At 46.7% G+C, this 24,630-nt stretch overlaps 1 protein-coding gene across 1 annotated transcript in view; it reads left to right on the forward strand.

Annotated features, from left to right (window-relative positions):
• Positions 1-24,630, forward strand: part of ulk4 (unc-51 like kinase 4) — a 324,061-nt gene that overhangs the window by 107,643 nt on the left and 191,788 nt on the right. The window contains exons 20-21 of the mRNA XM_033015040.1: positions 19,864-20,025; positions 23,271-23,453. Coding sequence (XP_032870931.1) covers positions 19,864-20,025; positions 23,271-23,453 — 345 coding nt within the window. The remainder of the gene's footprint in view (positions 1-19,863; positions 20,026-23,270; positions 23,454-24,630) is intronic.

A 24,630-nucleotide genomic window follows, 5' to 3' on the forward strand; every position in this document is an offset into this window, starting at 1 on the left:
ATAGGTGTTCCTTTAAACAGTTTTTAATCACGTTGTGGGCAGAGTAAGAGGAATTTGCAGAGACTTGCACTGAAGCTACTTCAGCAGAGATAATTAACCAAAGATTGGCCTAGTTGACTGGTGCTTCTGCAGGCTAAGGAAACGTTCATCCCAAAGGGATTGCAATAACAAATCTCCAGTGGCAACAAATTGAATTAGTGTGACAGTCTTATTGAATGTGTGGAGTAGTCAGACGAACTTTGCCCTATCTTCCCCATCAGCAATAAGTGGTCATCATTAACAGGCATTGGGATGCAGTGTCTGTGGGTTTGTGACAGAGGCCAGGAGCTGCAGTCAGACGGAGCAGCTAAAGTATGCAGGAGAATTGTATTTGTCGCCGACTACACCTGAATATATTTGCATATTCACAAACACTCATGAAGTAAGCTGATTTTAATTAAATCCCGCAATAGAATTAATAATGTCTTTTTATTGGATCCCGGCGGGTGAATTTGGATGGGGAAGATGTATTTGAAAATAAAGGGGGACTAGCATTTACTAATTATAAAACCTATTCTGGTCTACATGTTATTTCTGTTGAATATAATGATGCCCATTGCTCCTGTAGTTTTTGATGGTGGCAAAGTAATTTTCTCAACAGATAACAGAATTAATTTCAAGCACCTTCAAGCAAAACTATTGATAAGACATTGGTCAGATTTGAATGCTTCGCAGGCCAGCGAATTGCATCAAAAGTTCATAAATTCATAAGTAATAGGAGCAGAATGATGCCATTCGGCTTATCAAGTCTATTCCACCATTCAATCATGGCTGATCGATCTTTCCTTCTCAAACCCATTCTCCCCATAACCCCTGACACCCTTAACATCAATAACCTGTCAATCTCCACCTTAATGATATCCATTGACTTGACCTCTGTGGCAATGAATAGTCATGCAGCACGGAAACAGGCCCTTCAGCCCCTTGCCCATGCCCCATCTGCACTAGTCCCACCTGCCCACATTTGGCCCGTATACCTCTAAACCTTTACTAACTATGTACCTGTCCAAATGTGTTTTAAATGTTACTATAATACCGGCCTCAACTACCTCCTCTGATGGATCGCCCCAGTTCCCCCTCCCCAGGTTCCTATAAAATCTTTCCCCTCATAAAATAGTGGATTGCTTAGTTTACGAAAATGTTGGCAAGTTGACATGGACAGGGATATGGGCCAGATGCGAGCAAATGGCACTAGCTTAGATGGGACATCCTTGTTTGCATGGGCGAGTTGGGCTGAAGGGCCTGTCTCAGTGCTGTATTTGAATAATACATCCAAAAGGTGCACTAACTATGCCTGCCCTCAGTAAATATGCCACAGAAGTTAGCAGTCATAGTCATAGAGTGATAAAGAGTGGAAACTTGCTCACACTGGGCAACATGTCCCAGCTACACTAGTCCCACCTGCCTGCATGTGCCCCATATCCCTCATGCCCACCGGTGATGCTGCAGCTTCCCTCCGCTGTAGGATTGTGTCCTACTGACCGTTTAGTCAACATGCTGCTCCAGAGTGATGAGTTTGTTTGTTTACACCAACTTCTCCACCTCCACCTCTGTCCAGCCAAATGCACTTTATTCCAGGCCACGTTTTCGGTCGGGGCCTGATTCCGAGGGGCGCCAACCCGAAATGTTGCTTGCCCATTCCCTCAACAGTTGCTGTCAGACCTGCAGAATTCCTCCAGCACCTTGTGTTTTGCTCGTGTGTCTATTTTACTGTCGTTGATACTGATCCAGTACTGGATCCAGTACTGGATATGACTTCACCACCAGATGTCACTGTAGTCCTCTACATCATTATAGATCCATGATTACAGCAGCATCTATGTGTAGATAGACACAAAATGCTGGAGTAACTCAGGCAGCATCTCTGGAGAGAAGGAATGGGTGATGTTTCGGGTTGAGATCCTTTTGTCAGACTGAGCTTCTATCCAGAAATGCTGCCTGTATCACTGAGTTACTCCAGCATTTTGTGTTTTTCTTTGGTGTAAACCAGCATCTGCAGTTCCTTCCTACATGACCATCCATCTGCACGCTACTATCTTCACACCTTCACAAAGCTGTATTGCAACGGGCACTGTTTGTGACCAATCACAGCTTTTTGCAATCCAGCTTAGAATTTACCCATCCATTTAACGGTGACAAGTATGGCAGAGAGATGACATTTTTCTTGATGAGGTTATCTTGCATCTTAAAGGTCACTGAATAACAGTGATGTTTCGAGCACAACTACAGAGTTACGTGCTGGATACAGTTCAGAGAAGATCCATGAGGATGTTGCTCGAGCTCCACGCCTGAGCTTTAGGGAGAGGCTGCACAGGCTAAGAGTTTATTCCTTGGAGTGCAGGAGGCTAAAGGATCATCTTATAGAGGTGTATAAAATCACGAGGATAATTGATCGGGGGAATGCAGTGTTTTACCAAGAGTAGGGGAATCAAGGGAGAGGTTGAGTAGGCTGGGTCTCTATTCCTTGGAGCGCAGGAGGATGAGGGGTGATCTTATAGAGGTGTATAAGATCATGAGAGGAATAGATCGGGTAGATGCAGTCGCTTGCCCAGAGTAGGGGAATCAAGGACCAGAGGACATAGGTTTAAGGTGAAGGGGAAAAGATTTAATAAGAATCTGAGTGGTCACTTTTTCACACTAAGGGTGGTGGGTGTATGGAACGAGCTGCCAGAGGAGGTGATTGAGGCTGGGACCATCTCAACGCGTAAGAAACAGTTAGGTACATGATACAGACAGGTACAAAGATAGGACAGGTTTGGAGGGATATGCACCAAACGCAGGCAGATGGCACTAGTGTAGCTGGGGCATGTTGGGCAGTGTGGGCAAGTTGGGCCGCATGGCCTGTTTCCGCACTGTATCACTCTGACTCGAGGGTCTGAGCTATAGGGAAAGGAAGTTTATCAGATTGCCTAGATTAGAGGGCATTAGCTGTAAGGAGAGGATGGGCAAACAGACATTGTGGACTGAAGGGCCTATTCCTACGCTGTAATGTCTATGTTCATGTATCCACCACTAGAGTAGGTGTATCAAGGACCAGAGGACATAGGTTGAAGGTGAAGGTGAAAAGATTTAATAGGAATCTGAGGGGTCACTTTTTCACACAAAGGGTGGTGGGCGTATGCAACAAGCTGCCAGAGGAGGCGATTGAGGTAGGGACTATCTCAACATCTAAGAAACAGTTAGACAGGTACATGGATTAGAAGGTTTGGAGGGATATGGACCAAACACAGGCAGGTGGGACTAGTGTAGCTGAGACATGTTGGCCGGTGTGGGCAAGTTGGGCCGCAGGGGCTGTTTCCACACTATATCACTATGATATATCGACCAGTGGCACTAACATCTGTGGTGATCAAGTGCTTTGAGATCCACAAACCTGACTGGCCCGGCAGACCCATTGTTTCTGCTTGTTCTAGTCCCACCGAACTTATTTCCACATACCTCAACTCCATTCTATCCCCCTTGGTCAAATCCCTCCCTACCTATGTCCAAGACACCTCACACGCTCTTCATCTCCTCCATGACTTCTGTTTTCCAGGCCCCCACTCCCTCATCTTCACCATGGATGTCCAGTCACTCTACACCTCTATCCCCCACCAGGAGTGTCTTGGAGCGCTCCGTTTCTTCCTCGACCGCAGAACCAACCAATCCCTGTCTACCGATACTCTCCTCCGCCTAGGGGAGATGGTCCTTACCTTTAACAACTTCCCCTTTGACTCCTCCCATTTCCTCCAAATCTAAGGCGTAGCTATGGGCACACGCATGGGCCCTAGCTATGCCTGTCTCTTTGTAGGGTACGTCGAACAATCCTTGTTCGAGGCGTACCATGGCCCTATCCCCGAACTCTGCCTTTGCTACATTGATGACTGCATTGGTGCTACCTCCTGCACCCACACACAACTCACTGACTTCATCCATTTCACCACTAACTTCCAACCGGCACTCAAATTCACCTGGACCATTTCCGACACTTCCCTACCGTTTCTAGACCTCACTATCTCCGTCGCAGGTAATAGACTACTAACCGACATCTACTACAAACCCACTGACTCCCATGGCTATCTGGACTACACTTCTTCCCACCCTGTTTCCTGTAAGGACTCTATCCCCTACTCCCAATTCCTCCGTCTATGCCGCATCTGCACCCAGGATGAGGTGTTCCAAACCATGGCATAGGAAATGTCCTCATTCTTTAGGGAACGGGGGTTCCCCGCTTCGACTATAGATGAGGCTCTCACCAGGGTCTCTTCTATATCCCGTAGCTCCGCTCTCACTCCCCATCCCCCCACTCGTAACAAGGGCAGTCCCCCTTGTCCTCACCTTCCACCCTACCAGCCGTCACATACAACAGATAATCCTCCGACATTTTCGCCATCTCCAACGGGATCCCACCACTGACCACATCTTCCCATCGCCTCCCCTTTTCCCAGTCTACCTGCATGTTGAAATGTCCCATAACAACCGTAGCATTACCTTTACGACATTGCCAATTTTAACTCCTGATTCAACTTGCACCCTATGTCCAGGCTACTGTTTGGGGGCCTGTAGATAAGTCCCATTAGGGTCTTTTTACCCTTACAATTCCTTAGTTCTATCTATACTGACTCTACATCTCCTGTTTCAATGTCACCCCTTGCAATGGACTGAATTTAATTCCTCACCAACAGAGCTACCCCACCCCCTCTGCCCACCTGTCTGTCTTCAATAGGAAGTATACCCTTGAATATTTAGTTCCCAGCCCTGGACCTCTTGCAGCCATGTCTCTGTAATTCCCACAACATCATACTTGCCAATTTCTAACGGAGCCTCAAGCTCGTCCATCTTATTTGTTATACTTTTCTTAGTGCAGGCTTGCTGATCGCTTCGCCCAACACCTCCGCACAATCTGCATTAACCAACCTGATCTCCCGGTGGCTCAGCACTTCAATTCCCCCTACCATTCCCAATCCGACCTTTCTGTCCTGGGCCTCCTCCCTGGCCAGAGTGAGTCTCATCGCAAATTGGAGGAGCAGCACCTCATATTTCGCTTGGGTAGTTTACACCCCAGCAGTATGAACATTGACTTCTCCAATTTCATGTAGTCGTTCCTTTCTCCCTCCTCCCCATCCCCTTCCCAGCTCTCCCACAGCCCACTCTCTGCCACTTCCTTTCTTCTTACCCCCCACCCCCACATCAGTCTGAAGAAGAGTCTCGACCCGAAACGTCACCTATTCCTTCGCTCCATAGATGCTGCCTCACCCGCTGAGTTTCACCAGCATTTTTGTCTACCTTCAATTTTTAATTCTTAATTTGCAGGTCGAATTGGTTGTAAGGAAGGCAAACACAATGCTAGCATTTATTTCAAGAGGTATACTAAAACAGGGATGTAATGCTGAGGCTCCGAGTAAGGCGCTGGTCAGGCCGCATTTGCAGTATTGTGAGGAATTTGGGGCCCCATATCTGAGGAAGGATGTGCTGGCTCTGGAGAACGTCCAGAGGAGGTTTACAAGAATGATCCCAGGAATGAGTGGGTTAACATATGATGAGCGTTTGACGGCACTGGGCCTGTACTCACTGGAGTTTAGAAGAATGAGGGGGACACCTCATAGAAACTTACCAAATAGTGAAAGGCCGGATAGAGTGGATGTGGACAGGATGTTACATAGAAACATAGAAAATAGGTGCAGGAGTAGGCCATTCGGCCCTTCGAGCCTGCACCGCCATTCGATATGATCATGGCTGATCATCCAACTCAGTATCCCATCCCCGCCTTCTCTCCATACCCCCTGATCCCTTTAGCCACAAGGGCCACATCTAAATATAGCCAATGAACTGGCCTCAACTACCTTCTGTGGCAGATAATTCCACAGATTCACCACTCTCTGTGTAAAAAATGATTTTCTCATCTCGGTCCTAAAAGACTTCCCTCTTATCCTTAAACTGTGACCCCTAGTTCTGGACTTCCCCAACATCGGGAATAATCTTCCTGCATCTAGCCTGTCCAACCCCTTAAGAATTTTGTAAGTTTCTATAAGATCCCCCCTCAATCTTCTGAATTCCAGCGTGTACAAGCCGAGTCTATCCAGTCTTTCTTCATATGAAAGTCCTGCCATCCCAGGAATCAGTCTGGTGAACCTTCTCTGTACTCCCTCTATGGCAAGAATGTCTTTCCTCAGATTAGGAGACCAAAACTGTACGCAATACTCCAGGTGTGGTCTCACCAAGACCCTGTACAACTGCAGTAGAACCTCCCTGCTCTTATACTCAAATCCTTTTGCTATGAATGCTAACATACCATTTGCTTTCTTCACTGCCTGCTGCACCTGCATTCCTACTTTCAATGACTGGTGTACCATGACACCCAGGTCTCGTTGCATCTCCCCTTTTCCTAATCGGCCACCATTCAGATAATAGTCTACTTTCCTGTTTTTGCCACCAAAGTGGATAACCTCACATTTATCCACATTATACTGCATCTGCCATGCATTTGCCCATTCACCCAACCTATCCAAGTCACCTTGCAGCCTCCTAGCATCCTCCTCACAGCTAACACTGCCCCCCAGCTTTGTGTCATCCGCAAACTTGGAGATGTTGCATTCAATTCCCTCATCCAGATCATTAATATATATTGTAAATAGCTGGGGTCCCAGCACTGAGCCTTGCGGTATCCCACTAGTCACTGCCCGCCATTGTGAAAAGGACCCGTTTACTCCCACTCTTTGCTTCCTGTCTGCCAGCCAGTTCTCTATCCACATCAATAATGAACCCCCAATACCATGTGCTTTAAGTTTGTATACTAATCTCTTATGTGGGACCTTGTCGAAAGCCTTCTGAAAGTCCAGATATAACACATCCACTAGCTCTCCCTTATCCACTCTACTAGTTACATCCTCGAAAAATTCTATAAGATTCGTCAGACATGATTTACCTTTCATAAATCCATGCTGACTTTGTCCAATGAATTCACCACTTTCCAAATGTGCTGCTATCCCATCTTTAATAACTGACCCCAGAATTTTCCCCACCACCGATGTTAGACTAACTGGTCTGTAATTCCCCGTTTTCTCTCTCCCTCCCTTTTTAAAAAGTGGGGTTACATTAGCTACCCTCCAGTCCTCAGGAACTACTCCAGAATCTAAAGAGTTTTGAAAAATTATCACTAATGCATCCACTATTTCTGCGGTTACTTCCTTAAGTACTCTGGGATGCAATTTATCTGGCCCTGGGGATTTATCGGCCTTTAATCCATTCAATTTACCTAACACCACTTCTAACCTGGATTTCACTCAGTTCCTCCATCTCATTTAACCCCCGGTCCCTTGCTATTTCCGGCAGATTGTTTATGTCTTCCTTAGTGAAGACAGAACCAAAGTAGTTATTCAATTGGTCTGCCATGTCCTTGTTCCCCATGATCAATTTGCCTGTTTCTGACTGCAAGGGACCTACATTTGTTTTAACTAATCTTTTCCTCTTCACATATCTATAAAAACTTTTGCAGTCAGTTTTTATGTTCCCTGCCAGTTTTCTTTCATAATCTATTTTCCCTTTCCTAATTAAGCCTTTTGTCCTCCTCTGCTGGACTCTGAATTTCTCCCAATCCTCTGGTAGGCTGCTTGTTCTGGCTAATTTGTACGCTTCATCTTTTGTTTTGATACTATCCCTGATTTCCCTTGTTATCCACGGATGCACTACCTTCCCTGATTTATTATTTTGCCAAACTGGGATGAACACTTGTTGTAGTTCATCCATGCAATTTTTAAATGCCTTCCATTGCATATCCACCGTCAACCCTTTAAGAATCATTTGCCAGTCTATCTTGGCCAATTCACGTCTCATACCCTCAAAGTCACATTTCTTTAAGTTCAGGACCCTTGTTTCTGAATTAACAATGTCACTCTCCATCCTAATGAAGAACTCAACCATATTATGGTCACTCTTGCCCAAGGGGCCACGCACAACAAGACTGCTAACTAACCCTTCCTCATTACTCAATACCCAGTCTAGAATAGCCTGCTCTCTCGTTGGTTCTTCTACATGTTGGTTTAGAAAACTATCCTGCATACATTCCAAGAAATCCTCTTCCTCAGCACCCCTACCAATTTGATTCACCCAATCTATATGTAGATTGAAGTCACCCATTATAATGGTTTTACCTTTGTTGCACGCGTTTCTAATTTCCTGTTTGATGCCATCCCCAACTCCACTACTACTGTTAGGTGGCGGTACACCACTCCCACTAGCGTTTTCTGCCCCTAGTGGGAGAGTCTAGTAACAGAGGTTCTATCCTCAGAGTTAAAAGTTATTCCTTTAGAAAGGAGATGAGGAGGAATTTTTTTAGTCGGTGGTGAATCTATGGAACTCATTGCCATAGAAGGCTGTGGAGGCCATCTATGGATATATTTAAGGCAAAGATAGATAGATTTTTAATTAGTACGGGTGTGAGATGTTATGGGGATAAGGCAGGAGAATGGGGTTAGCAGGGAGAGATAGATCAGCCATGATTGAATAGCAGTCTAGACTTGATGGGCCGAATGGCCTAATCCTGCTCCTTTCACTTATGAACTTACGAGTCTGCGCCGACCATCGATACCCGCACATTAACACCATTTTATACACTAGGGACAATTTTCAATTTTTTCCAAGCCAATTAACCTACAAAACTGTATGTCTATGGGATGTGAGAGGTGACCGGAAAACCCATACAGGTCACGTGGAGAACATACTGACTCAGTACAGACAAGTACCTGTAGTCAGGATAGAACCGGGGCTCTGCGCTGTAAGGCTGTGCCACCGTGCTGCCCTAAGGTGGAGATAGTGCGGCTGTAACATAACTAAAGCTGCTGTTCACTGGACAATCCCAAGGGCAGGCATAAATTCCTCCACATCTTCTTCATGATATTCACCCCTCGGCTAATTATCACAAGGTTTTTGCTACCTTTACCCCTTAATTATACATCTAAGCGCTAGATCTCTGTCTTCCCTTTCAATGCCCGCTAAATCTCTCAGGCACATTAATGAAAACATGAGAGGAATAGATCGGACACAGTCTCTTGCCCTAAGTAGGGGAATCGAGGACCAGAAGACATAGGTTCACGATGAAGGGGAAAAAATTTAATAGGAATCCGAGAGGTAACTTTTTCACACAAAGGGTGGTTGGTGTATGGAACGAGCTGCCGGAAGAGGTAGTTGAGGCTGGGACTATCCCAACGTTTAAGAAACAGTTGGACAGGTACATGGATAGGACAGGTTTGAAGGGATATGGACCAAGCGCAGGCAAGTGGGACTAGTGTAGCTGGGGCATTGTTGACCAGTGTGGGTAAGTTGGGCCAAAGGGCCTGTTTCCACACTGTATCACTCTATGAACTCTGTATATAACTCCAATGAGGTTAACTTGTCTTTGGTCAGGTCAGCGTCTTTATAATTTCAAACATGGTGCCATATCTGAGAACCAGACTTCATTACTATTCACAGTACGTTTGTTAACTCACATAAAACCAATCATAATTGCCCAGACACTGGCTCAAGAATATTTATGGAGAAGAACACAATGTTCCCAAAATGAAGTTGCCAACCACCAATCCTTAATGACATTCTTAAGATTTTGCTGTGTGATTTTAATTTTTTATTTGGTGAACAAAGAACCAGAGGACGTAGGTTTAAGCTGAGGGGGGGGGGAAAGATTTAATAGGGAACAACTTGTTTTACACTGAGGGTGGTGGGTATATGGAACGAGCTGCCAGAGGAGGTAGTTGCGGCAGGTACTGTAGAAACATTTGGACAGCTACATGGATCGGACAGGTTGAAAAGGATATGGGCCACACGCAGGCAGGTGAGACTAGAGTAGATGGGGCATCTTGGCCGGTGTGGGCACGTTGGGCCGAAGGGCCTGTTTCCACGCTGTATGACCCTATATCAAGCAGATAATAATCAATGACCTGTAAGGTAAAGATGCTAGATTTTATTTTCAATAATTCATAATAATCAATTAATAATAATAAGCAGAATAAAATTACATTAATTAATCATTATTAAAAAGGTGGTGATGGAGGATTAGAGCATAGAACACAGAACAGTACAACAAGGGAACAGGCCCTTCGGCCCACAATGTCTGTGCCGATCATGAAGCAAAGTTAATGTCCTCTGCCTGCACGTGATCCATGTCCCTCCATATCCATGTGCATATCCAAAAACCACTGTATCTGCCTCCATAACATAGAAACATAGAAACATAGAAATTAGGTGCAGGAGTAGGCCATTCGGCCCTTCGAGCCTGCACCGCCATTCAATATGATCATGGCTGATCATCCAACTCAGTATCCCGTACCTGCCTTCTCTCCATACCCTCTGATCCCCTTAGCCACAAGGGCCACATCTAACTCCCTCTTAAATATAATAATAATAATAATGGATGGGATTTATATAGCGCCTTTCTAATACTCAAGGCGCTTTACATCGCATTATTCATTCACTCCTCAGTCACACTCAGTGGTGGTAAGCTACTTCTGTAGCCACAGCTGCCCTGGGGCAGACTGACGGAAGCGTGGCTGCCAATTTGCGCCTACGGCCCCTCCGATCTCCACCAATTACTCACACACATTCACACACAGGCAAAGGTGGGTGAAGTGTCTTGCCCTAGGACACAACGACAGTATGCACTCCAAGCGGGATTCGAACCGGCTACCTTCCGGTTGCCAGCCGAGCACTTAGCCCATTGTGCCATCTGTCGTCCCTGATATAGCCAATAAACTGGCCTCGACTACCCTCTGTGGCAGAGAGTTCCAGAGATTCACCACTCTGTGTGAAAAAAGTTCTTCTCATCTCGGTTTTAAAGGATTTCCCCCTTATCCTTAAGCTGTGACCCCTTGTCCTGGACTTCCCCAACATCGGGAGCAATCTTCCTGCATCTAGCCTGTCCAACCCCTTAAGAATTTTATAAGTTTCTATAAGATCCCCTCTCAATCTCCTAAATTCTAGAGAGTATAAACCAAGTCTATCCAGTCTTTCTTCATAAGACAGTCCTGACATCCCAGGAATCAGTCTGGTGAACATTCTCTGCACTCCCTCTATGGCAATAATGTCCTTCCTCAGATTTGGAGACCAAAACTGTACGCAATACTCCAGGTGTGGTCTCACCAAGACCCTGTACAACTGCAGTAGAACCTCCCTGTTCCTATACTCAAATCCTTTTGCTATGAAAGCTAACATACCATTCGCTTTCTTCACTGCCTGCTGCACCTGCATGCCTACTTTCAATGACTGGTGAACCATGACACCCAGGTCTCGCTGCATCTCCCCTTTTCCTAGTCGGCCACCATTTAGATAATAGTCTACTTTCCTGTTTTTGCCACCAAAATGGATAACCTCACATTTATCCACATTATACTGCATCTGCCAAACATTTGCCCACTCACCCAGCCTATCCTAGTCACCTTGCAGTCTCCTAGCATCCTCCTCACAGCTAACACTGCCCCCCAGCTTAGTGTCATCCGCAAACTTGGAGATATTGCCTTCAATTCCCTCATCCAGATCATTAATATATATTGTAAATAGCGGGGGTCCCAGCACTGAGCCTTGCGGTACCCCACTAGTCACTGCCTGCCATTGTGAAAAGGACCCGAAATAACCACCCCTGGCAGCGCGTTCCAGGCACCCGCCACCCTCTATGCTTTAAACTTTGCCCATCTCCCTTAAAGCTAAGCACGGGCAGCCCAGTAGCACAGCAGTAGAGTTGCTCACATACAGTAATAGAGACACCGGGTCTCTATTGCAGAATCGGGAGTTCCATCCCGACCACGGGCGCTGTCTGTACGGAGTTTGTACGTTCTCCCTGTAACCGTGTGGGTTTTCTCCAAGATCTTCGGTCTCCTCCCACACTCCAAAGACGTACAGGTTTGTAGGTTAATTGGCTTTGGTAAAATTGTAAATTGTCCCTACTGTGTGTAGGATCGTGTTAGTGTGCGGTGATCGCTGGTCGGTGTGGACACGGTGGGCCAAAGGGCCTGTTTCCGCGCTGTATCTCTAAACTAAACTAAGCTATGGATATAGCAAATCAAACGTAATGTTTACCATGAACCTGTGTGGAACAGTCCTGGAAAACAGGAATAGGCGACGTGTTGGGTCAGGACCCTTCAGTATTACTGAGTTACTCCAGCACTCTGTGCCTTTCCTTTTGCAAAGCACCATCTGCAGTTCCTTGTAACTACATTTTGTGGAGTAATTGTGTTCCCACCTTGATGTTAAGAAATTGTTCAGCAAACCGTGATCTTCATTTCCAGAACAAAGTGCTGGATTAACTCAGCAGAGCCACCAGAATCTGTGGGAGGAATGAATATGCGATATTTCGGCTCAGGACCCTGTTCTTTTCAGAACCGAAACATCACCTTTCCCTTCACAGATGCTGTCTGATTAAACTTTAGACGGAAACAGGCCCTTCGGCCCACAGGGTCATCACTGACCCAGCACCGACCAGCGATTGCACCGACCAGCGATCACCCCGCACACTAACCTACACACACGAGGAGCAATGTGTATAAATTACCAAAACCAATTAAACCACAAACCTGTACATCTTTGGAGTGTAGGAGGAATCCGGAGCAACCGGACAAAAACCCACGAGGTCACAGAGAGAGCGTACAAACTCCACACAGCATCCGTAGTCAGGATTGAACCCAGATGTCTGGTGCTGTGAGGCAGCAACTCTACCGCTGCGCCACCGTGCCGCCTCCACTGAGTTCCTCCAGCTCTTTGTTTTGCTCAAGATTCCAGCATGTGCAATTCCTTGTGTCACCATGATCTTTCATTTCACCAGCATGGATACCAATGAATTTCATGAAGGTACACACTTGATGCCTGATTTGGGCAGTGGATGGTGTCAGCACAGTGGGCATTGTGTTGTCCTGAAGGGGAAAATGACACACACGTGATAGAAATGTAACAGGGCTCTGTCCTGGAGCGCTGGTCACCTGTATCCAGGTTCATTTGACAGGAAGATAATTGCTTTATCGGCTCTCTACAATTGGACAACTAGGCAAGAGAGAGCACAATCCTTTCCACATACACAATGTTCCTGGTTCAGATTTCCAGTCATAGTTATACAGCACATAAGTAGCCCTTCTGCCCAACTTGTCCATACAGTCATAGAGCGATACAGTGTGGAAACAGGCCCTTTGGCCCAACACGCCCACACCCGCCAGCAATGTCCCATCAACACTAGTTCCACCTGTCTGTGCTTGGTCCATATCCTCCAAACCTGTCCTATGCATGTACCTTCTAACTGTTTCTTAAACGTTGGAATAGTCCCAGCCTCAACTACCTCCTCTGGCAGCTTGTTCCATACACCCACCACCATTTGTGTGAAAAAGTTACCCCTCAGATTCCTATTAAATCTTTTCCCCTTCACCTTGAGCCTATGTCCTCTGGTCCTCAATTCCCCTACTCGGATTCTGCATCTACCCGATCTATTCCTCTCATGATTCTGTACACCTCTATAAGATCACCCCTCATCCGCGCTCCATGGAATAGAGACCCAGCCTACTCAACCTCTCCCTATAGCTCACACCCTCTAGTCCTGGCAACATCCTCGTAAATCTTTTCTGAACCCTTTTAAGCTTGACAATATCAAGTCCATGCCGACTAAGATGTCCCATCTAAGCTGGGATCCCATTTTCCTGCATTTGGCCCATGTCTCTCTGAACCTTCCTTATCCATGTACCTGTCCAAATGTCTCTTATGGTACTTGTCTCAACTACCTGCTCCATATACCCCCCCACCCATATTATTCACATGCCACTGTTTGGAAAAGTTGCCCCTCAGGTTCCTATTAAATCTTTCCTCTCTCACCTTAAGCCTATGTCCTCTGGTCCTTCATTCCTATACCCTGGGGGGGGGGGGGGGGGGGGACTGCGCATTTATTGTCATGTTTAAAATAGAGTGCAAGACTAATTAGGCGTAATAGCAGCAGGTGTGGATGAAGTGAGTTGGCCCGTGAGCACAATTTAAATCACGGTGCCGATGAACAAACAGAGAGTATTTAAACTCTCAGTGCACACATTTAATGGAACACTATCGCATAGATTGAAATAAGAAAAATAATTGGCTTTTGAAATAGATATACACTTAATGTACCCTTAACAAGTACACACTTAAGCAGAGTATGCTGCATAATGAAGCCAACTGTATTTTATTAATATGGCATTGGAAGCCAGCACACTGCTCCCCTGTGAGCTAATTATGGTGCTATCTTATTATGTTCCTGCAACAGCTTTAAGGTGATCAGCTCCTGCTGTGCTTCTGCATAAAAGTTTTATCCAGTCACATTTCAGTGCACAATTAACTAAACTGACAGCATCTGTTAGTAGTGTTAAAGGTTGTGTCTTTCAGTTTTCAGCTTAATGGTTAATCATCTCATTTCCCCCAGTCGTCTCAGCGAGCAGACTCTGCAGATGGTTGATTAAAACGGCATGGGGATGATTAGACTGCCACTCTTGCAGATGAATGGGTCTCCTTTGCCCTCCTGTCCCTCTCCAATATCCTCTGATGCAAGATGAGTTTTAACATCAGTTTTGGTGGAACGAGTAGGCAGAAAGTTTCTGCAAATCCGCAACAAAACCAGAGAAAGTTTAGTTTACAGATAGTTTCGGCCCTTCAGCCCTACGAGTCCGCGCCGACCAGTGATTATCCTGTACACTTGTTCTATCCTACACATTTGAGATAATTTACAGAAGCCAATTGACCAACAAACCTGTCCATCTTTGGAGTGTGGGAGGAAACCGGAACACTTGGAGAAAACCCACGCGGTCACGGGGAGAACGTGCAAACTTTACAGACTGCACCCATGGTCAGGATGGAACCCAGGTCCCTACCGCTGTAAGGCCGCAGCTCTACCCTCTGCGCCACCGTGCCGCTGTTGGATTCACAGAGGAGATAATTCAAATAGCGAACTAGGTTCAGGCATAAGTTCTTGAGGTAAACCCTCACCAGCACTGGCTGCCCCACAAAACGCTGACACAGCGCATAAAGTCATTGAGTCATATAGTGTGAACAGGCTCTTCGGCCCAACTGACCCACATGTCTCAGCTACACTAGTCCCACCTACCCGCATTTGGTCCATATCCCTCCAAACCTGGTACATGGACAACGTCATGGAGTTTGTGAACTTTCTCAACGGCGAGTGAAATCCAGCATGATGACTTCTTTATAAAGAAGGGTGGTGGGTATATGGAACCAGCTATAGCAGCATTTAAAAGACATTTGGACTGGTACATGGATATGAAAGGTTTAGAGGGATATGGGCCAAATGCAGGCAGATGGGACTAGTATAGATGAGGCATCTTGGTTGGCATGGATAAGATGGGCTGAAGTGCTTGTTTCCATGCTGTATGACTAATTCTATGATTCTCTATAGAAACATAGAAAATAGGTGCAGGAGTAGGCCATTTGGCCCTTCGAGCCATTCAGTATGAACATGGCTGATCATCCAAAATCAGTACCCTGTTCTGCCTTTTTCCCCCATATTCATTGATTAGCCCTAAGAGCTAAATCTAACTCTTTCTTGAAAACATCCAGTGATCTATCCCCCATTGCCTTCTGTGGCAGAGAATTCTACAGATTCCCAACTCTCTGGTTGAAAAAGGTTTTCCTCATCTCAGTCCTAAAGGGCCTAACCATTATTCTTAAACTGTGACCCCTGGTTCTGGATTCCCCCAACATCGGGAACATTTTTACTGCATCTAGCCTGTCCAATTTGGGCAGTGGGCAGGTAGACCACCACAAGTCCCAGGTAGATGGGACTCATCAGCCTGAGAAGACAGTCCATCTAGGAGAGGGAAAACTCTGATTTAAAACCTCTGCTGCCTTGTGGCCATATCCAGTCATGGAAAAGGCTCCAGGAGTAAATCTCAAGAAAATCCTTTTTCGGGAGTCAGAGCCCCTAAGGCAGTTTGTCGTTGTCTACAACCTCACTCTGGCAGCTCCTGCGACGGCGCTGGTGCCAAACTGTAACGGCCCTGCTGTTCCTTTGGATCGATCAGCGACGTGGAGAGGGGGGATGTGCTGCATGGGCAACAGCCTGTCCTCCATATGACATCGCCCAGGCTTGCATCCGACCAGGATGCATCACCCATGGTCAGTCATGACCGAGAGGGGCCTACTACTACTACTACTAGCCTGTCAAATCCTCTAAGAATTTTATATGTTTCTATAAGATCCCCTTTTAAATTCCAGTGAATACAAGCCCAATCGACTCATTCTTTCATCTTACGTCAATCCCGCCATCCCGGGAATTAACCTGGTGAACCAACGCTGCACCCCCTCAATAGCAATAATGTCCTTCCTCAAATTAGGAGACAAAAATTGCACACAACACTCCAGGTGCGAGGCAGATATACGATAGTGGTGTTTAAGAGGCTTTTATATAGGCACTTAGATCTGCAGGAAGACAGGAGTATGAATCACTTGCAGGCAGTGGAGATGAGTTGAACTTGGTATCATGTTCATCACAGACATTGTGGGCCGAAGGGCCTGTTCCTGTGATGTTCTATGTAAGGCTCGTGTAGAGCAGAATGCCAGCGTTGATGTTTGGTGTCTTCAAACTCAATCTCAAGAGAATACATTGTACAATAGACACTCCTTTCAATATGTTCAAATATTTTAAGTTAATAAAGAGCCTTTGATGTGTCGTGAATGTAGCCGAGTGAATCACATAGACCAGACTCCCCACTGACAACTCCATCTACAGTAGATGGACTCCAAAGTGGTCAGCAAAAATGACAGCACGATCGTGACCAGCTGGGCAAGTGAGCTGAGGAAGGGAGGAATATGTGGGGAAAAGAGAGAGGATGAGGAATATGTAGTTATCTAAATATTCGTTGGGTTGTGAGTTACCCAAGCAGAATATGAGGTGCTGTTCCTCCAGTTGTGTTGGGCAATGGAGGAGGTCCAGGACAGAAAGGTCAGTGTGGGAATGGGAAGGAGAGTTTAATATGGTTAGCAACCGGGAGATCCAACAGGCCTTGGTGGACCGAGCGCAAATGTTGAGTGAAACGATCGCTGAGCCTACGTTTTGTCTCGCCTGATGTACAGGAGGCGGCATTAGTGACACCAGATGCAGTAGATGAGGTCAGAGGACGCACCAATCTACCTCGATCTCACCTGGAAGGACTGCTGGGGTCCCTGGATGGAGACGAGGGAAGAGGTTTAGGGACAGGTGTTACATCTCCAGTGGTTGCAGGGGAAAGTACCTGGTGAGGGGGTGGTTTGGGTGGGAATGGATGTGTGAGCCAGTTGTGGGGAGAGTGATCTCAGCGGAAGACACATATATTCCTCCTTCTAGCTTTCCATTTCACTCCACTACTGTGTGGAATTATCTCCTTTTCATCTTTAGCCTCTGTCTACCCATTTATCAATCACCCCCTCTCACCTGTATCTACCTATCACCAGGTTTTATCCAACCATTTCTTTTCCAGCTTTCTCCCCACCCTCCTCCTCCATCAGTCAGAAGTGTCTCAACCCAACAATATTGTCCTGCATCCTGGGGGCATGAACATTGAATTCTCCCAATTTTGTTAGTCCTTGCTGTCTCCTCCCCTTCCTCAGCCCTCGGGCTGTCTCCTCCCATCTCTCAGCCTTTGGGCTCCTCCTCCTCCTTTTTCCTTTCTTCTCCCCGCCTCCCCACCACCCCCCATCAGTCTGAAGAAGGGTTTCGGCCCGAAACGTTGCCTATTTCCTTCGCTCCATAGATGCTGCTGCACCCGCTGAGTTTCTCCAGCATTTTTGTCTACCTTCGATTTTCCAGCATCTGCAGTTCCTTCTTAAACAACAATATTGTCTGTCCATTCCCTCCACAGCTGCTGCCTGACCTGCTGAGTTCCTCTGGCTCTTTGGGTTTTACTCAAGATTACAGCATCTGCAGTTCCATGTGTGTCCAAACAAAGTATTTTAGCAACCCAAGCCAGCGGAAGTAGTATTTTATTTTTATCAGAAATGCTATACTTGATCATCTGCACAGTGATCCATGTGCCTCGAGCTCTTCATCCCTTGCAGCTTGCTAGAAAATAACCAACACAGGGTCTCCATTAGCCAGAGTAGTGCTTGAGGCTGTACTGCAGGGTTTCAAGGCTGACAGCCTCGAGGGACATTTAGTCAATGAGTTATCATCAGACATTGTCGAAAAAGCCAGCTAAAATCACCATTTACTAGGTTATTGGGCAGTGCCAATACTTTATTGCAAGATATGAAACTAAAATGATTTCCTTGGAAATGTTGACGGCGTTGTAGTGGTTGTACAAGGTGTTGGCCGGGTCCATGTGTTCAGTTTTGGTCAGCCTGCTATAAGATGCCATTCAGCTGGAAACAGTGCAGAGAAGATTTATGAGGTTGTTGCCAGGATTTGGCGGCCTGCGTTTAGTTTAGGTTAGAGATACAGTGTGGAAACAGGCCCTTCAGCCCACCGAGTGCACACTGACCAGCGATCAACTGTACACTAGTTCTTTCCTACACACTAGGGACAATTTACAGAAGCCAATTACCATAGAAACATGCATGTTTTAACCCTAACCCGAATCCACAATGTCATGGGGAGAACATGTAACTTCTGCACAGACAGCACCCGTAGTCAGGATCGAACTCGGGTTTCTGGCGCTGTGAGGCAGCAACTCTACCCCTGCTCCACCGTGCCGCCCAAAGATTGGGCAGGCTAAGACTGTATACCTTGGAGGACACAAAGTGCTGGGGGTAACTCAACACCCCTGGAGAATGTGGGCAGGTGACCTTTCGGCTTGAGACCCTTCTTCAGATTGTAGGCATGGGGAGAAGAAAGGTGGAACATGGGAGTGGCAGGACAAAGCTTGGAAGGTAATAGGTGGACACAGGTAGACACAGGTGAAGGGGACATTGGACAGGCAGACGTTGGAACAAAGGCCAGAGACAAGAACAATGAGACAGGTTTGAAGAGTTGCCGATTGTGAAGCCAGTGGGAGGAGAGTGGGGGGGGGGGGGGGGGGGGGGGCGAGGGTGATGGAGGGGAGAAAAACATGGGAGATGAGTCCAGGTGGGGCCCAGGGAAGAGAAGGGAGGGGGGTGGAGAGAGGGAAAGGGGGGAGAAAAGACGGGAGATGGGTAAGTTAGAGGTTACCTAAAATTGGAGAATACAACCCTTATACCGGTGGGTTGTAAGCTACCTTTACTCAACCTCTCCCCGTAGCTGAAACCCTCTAATCCCGGCATCATTCTAGTAAACCTCATCTGCACCCTCTCCAAAGCCCCCACATGCTTCCTGTAATGGGGGCGACCAGAACTACACACAATACTCCAGATGCAGCCTGACCAAAGTCCTATAGAGCTGCATCATGACCTCCTGACTCTTGTACTCAATGTACCCAGCAATGAAGGCGAGCGTACCATGGGCCTTCGTTACCGCTCTGTCTACTGTGCTGCCACCTTCCCCGAGCGATGAACATGGACTCCAACATCCCTCTGCACATCAATGCTGTTTAGGGTCTTGCCATCAACTGTATACTCTCTCCTTACATTCAACACCTCACACATGCTCGGGGTTAAACTCCATCTGCCATTTCACTGCCCGTTTCTGCAGCTGATCAACATCTTCTGACAACGTTCCTCACTGTCTGCAACTCCTCCAATGTTGGTGTTGTCAGCAAACTTACTCACCAACCCATTCACATTTAGGTCCAGGTCGCTCATATGAAGTGTGGTAGCACACGCTAACTGAGCAATTACAATTTGAACAAAGTAAGCCTATTTTCTACTACCATTGCCTACCATTGTTACTGTTCTAATTAATATGTGACTCTAAACAAGTTATTAATTGTTCTGGTGTTTTTTCACTGTCAGGGAGATCCTGTTACCAACCATTTAGCAGCAAAGATTGTGGAGAGCGTCTGCACCACAAGCTCATCGGCAGCTCAAGGGTTTGTGACTGGGGAGATTGGCCAGTTGCTGTGGTACCTGTTTACACACTCCACTGTGGACTCGTTACGTGTGACAGCCATCTCGGTAAGCTTACAGCGTCCACGATCTATCACAACACATGGAAATCAAACCGTGCTTGTTTAAGATGAAGCTTCTTTTTGTACTCGAGCCATACATCTTCCATCGACTGGTTGCTATTTCCTTTTTCCATTTTTTCTAACGGTACAAACAGTGAATTTTCCAATATCATTTAATCTACTTATATACAACCCCCACCCATTTTTCCCTCTCTCTTTCATGTTCCTGAATCATACCCATGTCTCCCCCTCCTACTCCCCCATTTCTTTCCACCTGTATCCCTTTCTCTAGTTTTGCAACTTGTATTTCTCACTGTTTGTATCTCTGACCTTTGTCCGACCACCTGCGTATCAAACCCTCCCCCTCACATGTCTCCACCTATCACTTGCCTTGCTTTGCCCAGTCCCACTTCTCTTCCAGTTTTTTCTCCCCCACGCAGTCTGTAGACTGGTCCCGACTCAAAACGTCACCTACTCCCTGGATTAGGGGGTAGACACAAGATGCTGCAGTAACTCAGGCAGCAACCCTGGAGAGAAGGAATGGGTGACGTTTTGGGTCGAGACCCTTTTCACAAGCTTGATGACAGGAGAGGGGGCGGGACAGAGATAGTCGGAGACAGTAAGACTGGTGGGAGAAATGGGAAGGGGGAGGGGATGGAGAGAGAGGGAAAGCAAGGGCTATCTGAAGTTAGAGAAGTCAATGTTCATACCGCTGGGGTGTAAGCTGCCCAAGCAAAATATGAGGTGTTGTTCCTCCAATTTGCGCTGGGATAAACAGAAAGGTTAGATTGGGAATGGGAGGGGGAGTTGAACTGCTGAGCAACCGGGAGATCAGGTAGGTTAAGATGGACTGAGCAGTGGTGTTCAGCGAAACGACCGCCGAGCCTGCGCGTGGTCTCGCCGATGTAGAGAAGTTGACACCTGGATACAGTAGATGAGGTTGGTGGAGGTGCAAGTGAACCTCTGCCTCACCTGGAAAGACTGTCGGGGTCCTTGGATGGAGTCGAGGGAGGAGGTAAAGGGACAGGCGTTGCATCTCCTGCGGTTTGCAGGGGAAAGTACCCGTGGAGGGGGTGGTTTGGGTGGGAAGGGACGAGTTGACCAGCGAGTTTCGGAGGGAACGGTCTCTGTTGAAAACAGAAAAGGGAGGAGATGGGAAGATGTGGCCAGTGGTGGGAACCCGTTGGAGGTTGCGAAAATGTTGAAGGATTATATGTGATATGCGACGGCTGATGGGGTGGAAGGTGAGGACAAGGGGGATTCTGTCCTTATTACGAATGAGGGGGGGGGGGGTTAAGGGAGTAAGAGCGGAGCTGCGGGATATCGAGGAGACCCTGGTGAAAGCCTCAACTATAATGGAAGAATGGAACCCCCGTTCCCTAAAGAATTAGGACATCTCCGATGCCCTGGTTTGGAACACCTCATCCTGGGCGCAGATGCGGCGTAGACGGAGGAATTGGGAGAAGGGGATAGAGTCTTTACAGGAAGCAAGGTGGGATGAAGTGTAGTCAAGGTAGCTATGTGAGTCAGTAGGCTTGTAGTAGATGTCGGTCAATAGTCTGTTTCGTGTGATGGAGACCTAGAACCGGTAGGGAGATGGCGGAGATGGTCCAAGTGAATTTGAGTGCCAGATGGAAATTAGTGGTGAAGTTGATGAAGTCAGTGAGTTCTGCATGGGTGCAGGAGGTAGCACATACCTAAATAAGCTTTTACTATCGTTCTTTATATTCTTGGCTAGCTTACCTTCGCACCTCATGCTTTCTCCCCGAGTTGCCTTTTTAGTTATCTTCTGTTGCTCATTAAAAGTTACCCAATCCTCTGGCTTCCCGCTCATCTTTGCTATGTTACACTTCTTCTCATTTTTTTTAATACTGTCCCTGACGTCCCTTGTCAGCCACGGTCGCCCCTTACTCCCCTTGGAATCTTTCTTCCCCTTTGGAATTAACTGATCCTGCACCTTCTGTATTATTCCCAGAAATACCTGGCATTGTTGTTCCCCTGTCATCCCTGCTTGGGTCTCTTTCCAGTCAACTTTGGCCAGCCCCTCCGTCATGCCTCCCTAGTCCCCTTTAAGAAGCTCAAAAAGCTCAACTGTAATACTGACACTTCCGATTTTCCCTTCTCCCTCTCAAATTGTGAATTAAAACTTATCATATTATGGTCACTACGTCCTAATAGCTCCTTTATCAAATCAAATCCCTTTCAAATCAGTAGTTCCCTTATCAAATCAGGTTCATTAACAACACTAAATCCAGAATTGCCTTCTCCCTGGTAGGCTCCAGTACAAGCAGCTCTAAGAATCCATCACCGAGGCACTCAACAAACTCCCTTCTTGGGGTCCAGTACCAAGCTGATTTTCCCAGTCTATCTGCATGTTGAAATCTCCCACAACACCCGTAGCATTACCTTTACTACATGCTAATTTAAATTCTTGATTCAACTTGCACCCTATATCCAGGCGACTGTTTGGGGGCCTGTAAACTCCCATTAGGGTCTTTTTACCCTTACAATTGGCTGCAGTGTCTCTTCCTCAGCCAATCAAATGCCATTGGAATTGGATGTAGCCCAGTCCATCACACAGACCACACTCCCCACCATCAACTCCATCTACACTTCACGCTGCCTCGGGATAGCACCTAACATAATCAAAGTCTGAAGAAGGGTCTCGATCTGAAATGTCGCCCATTCCTTCTCTCCAGAGATGCACCCTGACCTATTGAGTTACTCCGCCATTTTGTGTCTACCTTCAACATAATCAGACTTGTCCCACCCCGGGCATCCCTTCCTGCTCCCCCTGGCAGACGGTACAGAAGCTTGAAAGCGCGCACCACCAGACTCAGGAACAGCTTCTTCCCCTCTGTTATCAGGCTTCTGAATGGTCCTTCCATAAGCTGGTGTACTGTCCGATTCACCTCTACCCCATTGCGGACATAGGACTTTGTCTCTGGAACTGATGCACTACAATGCTGAGAACTATATTCTGCGCTATATCTTCCCCTTTGCTCTACCTGTTGTCCTGGTGTTTGGCTTGATTGTATTTATGTCTAGTATTATCTGATTTGTCTGGATAACGTGCACAACAAAGCTTTTCACTGTACACGTGACAATAATAAAGTTCATTTACAAGTAAAATTCATGTCATTTAGGTTGGAAAGTTTTTGATCACCTGCTGTTGGTTCCGACATATTTTGAGTCTTTATGTTTGGAATATAATTTGAGCGAACATGTGAAGTATTTCTCTGCTCCCTGCAGGCGTTGTGCAGGATCAGCCGCCATTCTGCCTCTGCTTTTCAAAGTGTTATTGAGAAGGTGGGCCTGACGGCTGTGCTGAGCTCCCTGCAGGCAGGACTCAGCCGAATCCAGCAGTGCATCTTGACCATGCTTGTTGCAATGCTCTCATCTGGCGTGCACTTGCATAGATTTGTGCAGGAGAAGGTACGACATAAGATTCATATCATTCACTCAATGCTTACTGTCTCTGTGCAAAATGTCTTCATATGCCATTTATTCATTTATGATCTTGGGCCAGCACGGCGGCGCAGTGGTAGAGCTGCTGCCTTACAGCGCCAGAGACCCGGGTTCCATCCTGACTACGGGCGCTGTCTGTACGGAGTTTGTACATTCTCCCTGTGACCTGCGGGGGTTTTCTCCGAGTGCTCCAGTTTCCTCCCACACTCAAAAGACATACAGGTTTGTAGGTTAATTGGCTAGGTGTAAATATAAAATTGTCCCTAGTGTGTGTAGGGTAGTGTTAATGTGTGGGGATCGCTGGTCGGTGTGGACTCGGTGGGCCAAAGGGCCTATTTCCGGGCTGTATCTCTAAACGAAACTAAGCTATGGATATAAGGTAGACACTAAATGCTGGAGCAACTCAGTGGGACAGGCAGCATCTCGAGAGAAGGAATGGATGACGTTTCGGGTCAAGACCCTTCTTCAGTCTGAGTTACTCCAGCATTTTGTTTCTACCTACGATTTAAACCAGCATCAGCTGGTCTTTCCTACACATTAATAGACAATAGACAATAGATGCAGGAGTAGGCCATTCGGCCCTTCGAGCCAGCACCACCATTCAATGTGATCACGGCTGATCATCCCCAATCAGTACCCCGTTCCTGCCTTCTCCCCATATCCCCTGACTCCGCTATTTTTAAGAGCCCAATCTAGTTTGCTCTTGAAAGCATCCAGAGAACCGGCCTCCACTGCCCTCTGAGGCAGAGAATTCCACAGACTCACCACTTTCTGTGATATTAAGCTATGGATATCACTGCCGAGACCTGGACTCCCCCTCAAATCGCTCCTTGGAGGCTTTTGATGAGCTGTTACCTTGAGTCATTCAGTAGGCCATAGTTTTTCACTACTGGGGAATGGCGAATATTTCCATTTCTATACATTTTAGTTTGCTTGTTACCAGTAAAGATGGATGTCACTGTCATACAGCACAGAAACAGGCCCTTCAACCCAACTTGTTGCATACCCATCAAGATGCTCCATCTAGGCAAGTCCCGTTTGCTTGCATTAGGTCCATATGCTCTACACCTTTCCTATCCATGTGGGCTGTGATTGATTTCACAACATATAGAACTTGGCATTAACATTTCAAAATGTAGTGCAT

This window comes from Amblyraja radiata, chromosome 2 (genome assembly GCF_010909765.2).
Source record: "Amblyraja radiata isolate CabotCenter1 chromosome 2, sAmbRad1.1.pri, whole genome shotgun sequence".
NCBI classification, from domain to species: Eukaryota; Metazoa; Chordata; class Chondrichthyes; order Rajiformes; family Rajidae; genus Amblyraja; species Amblyraja radiata.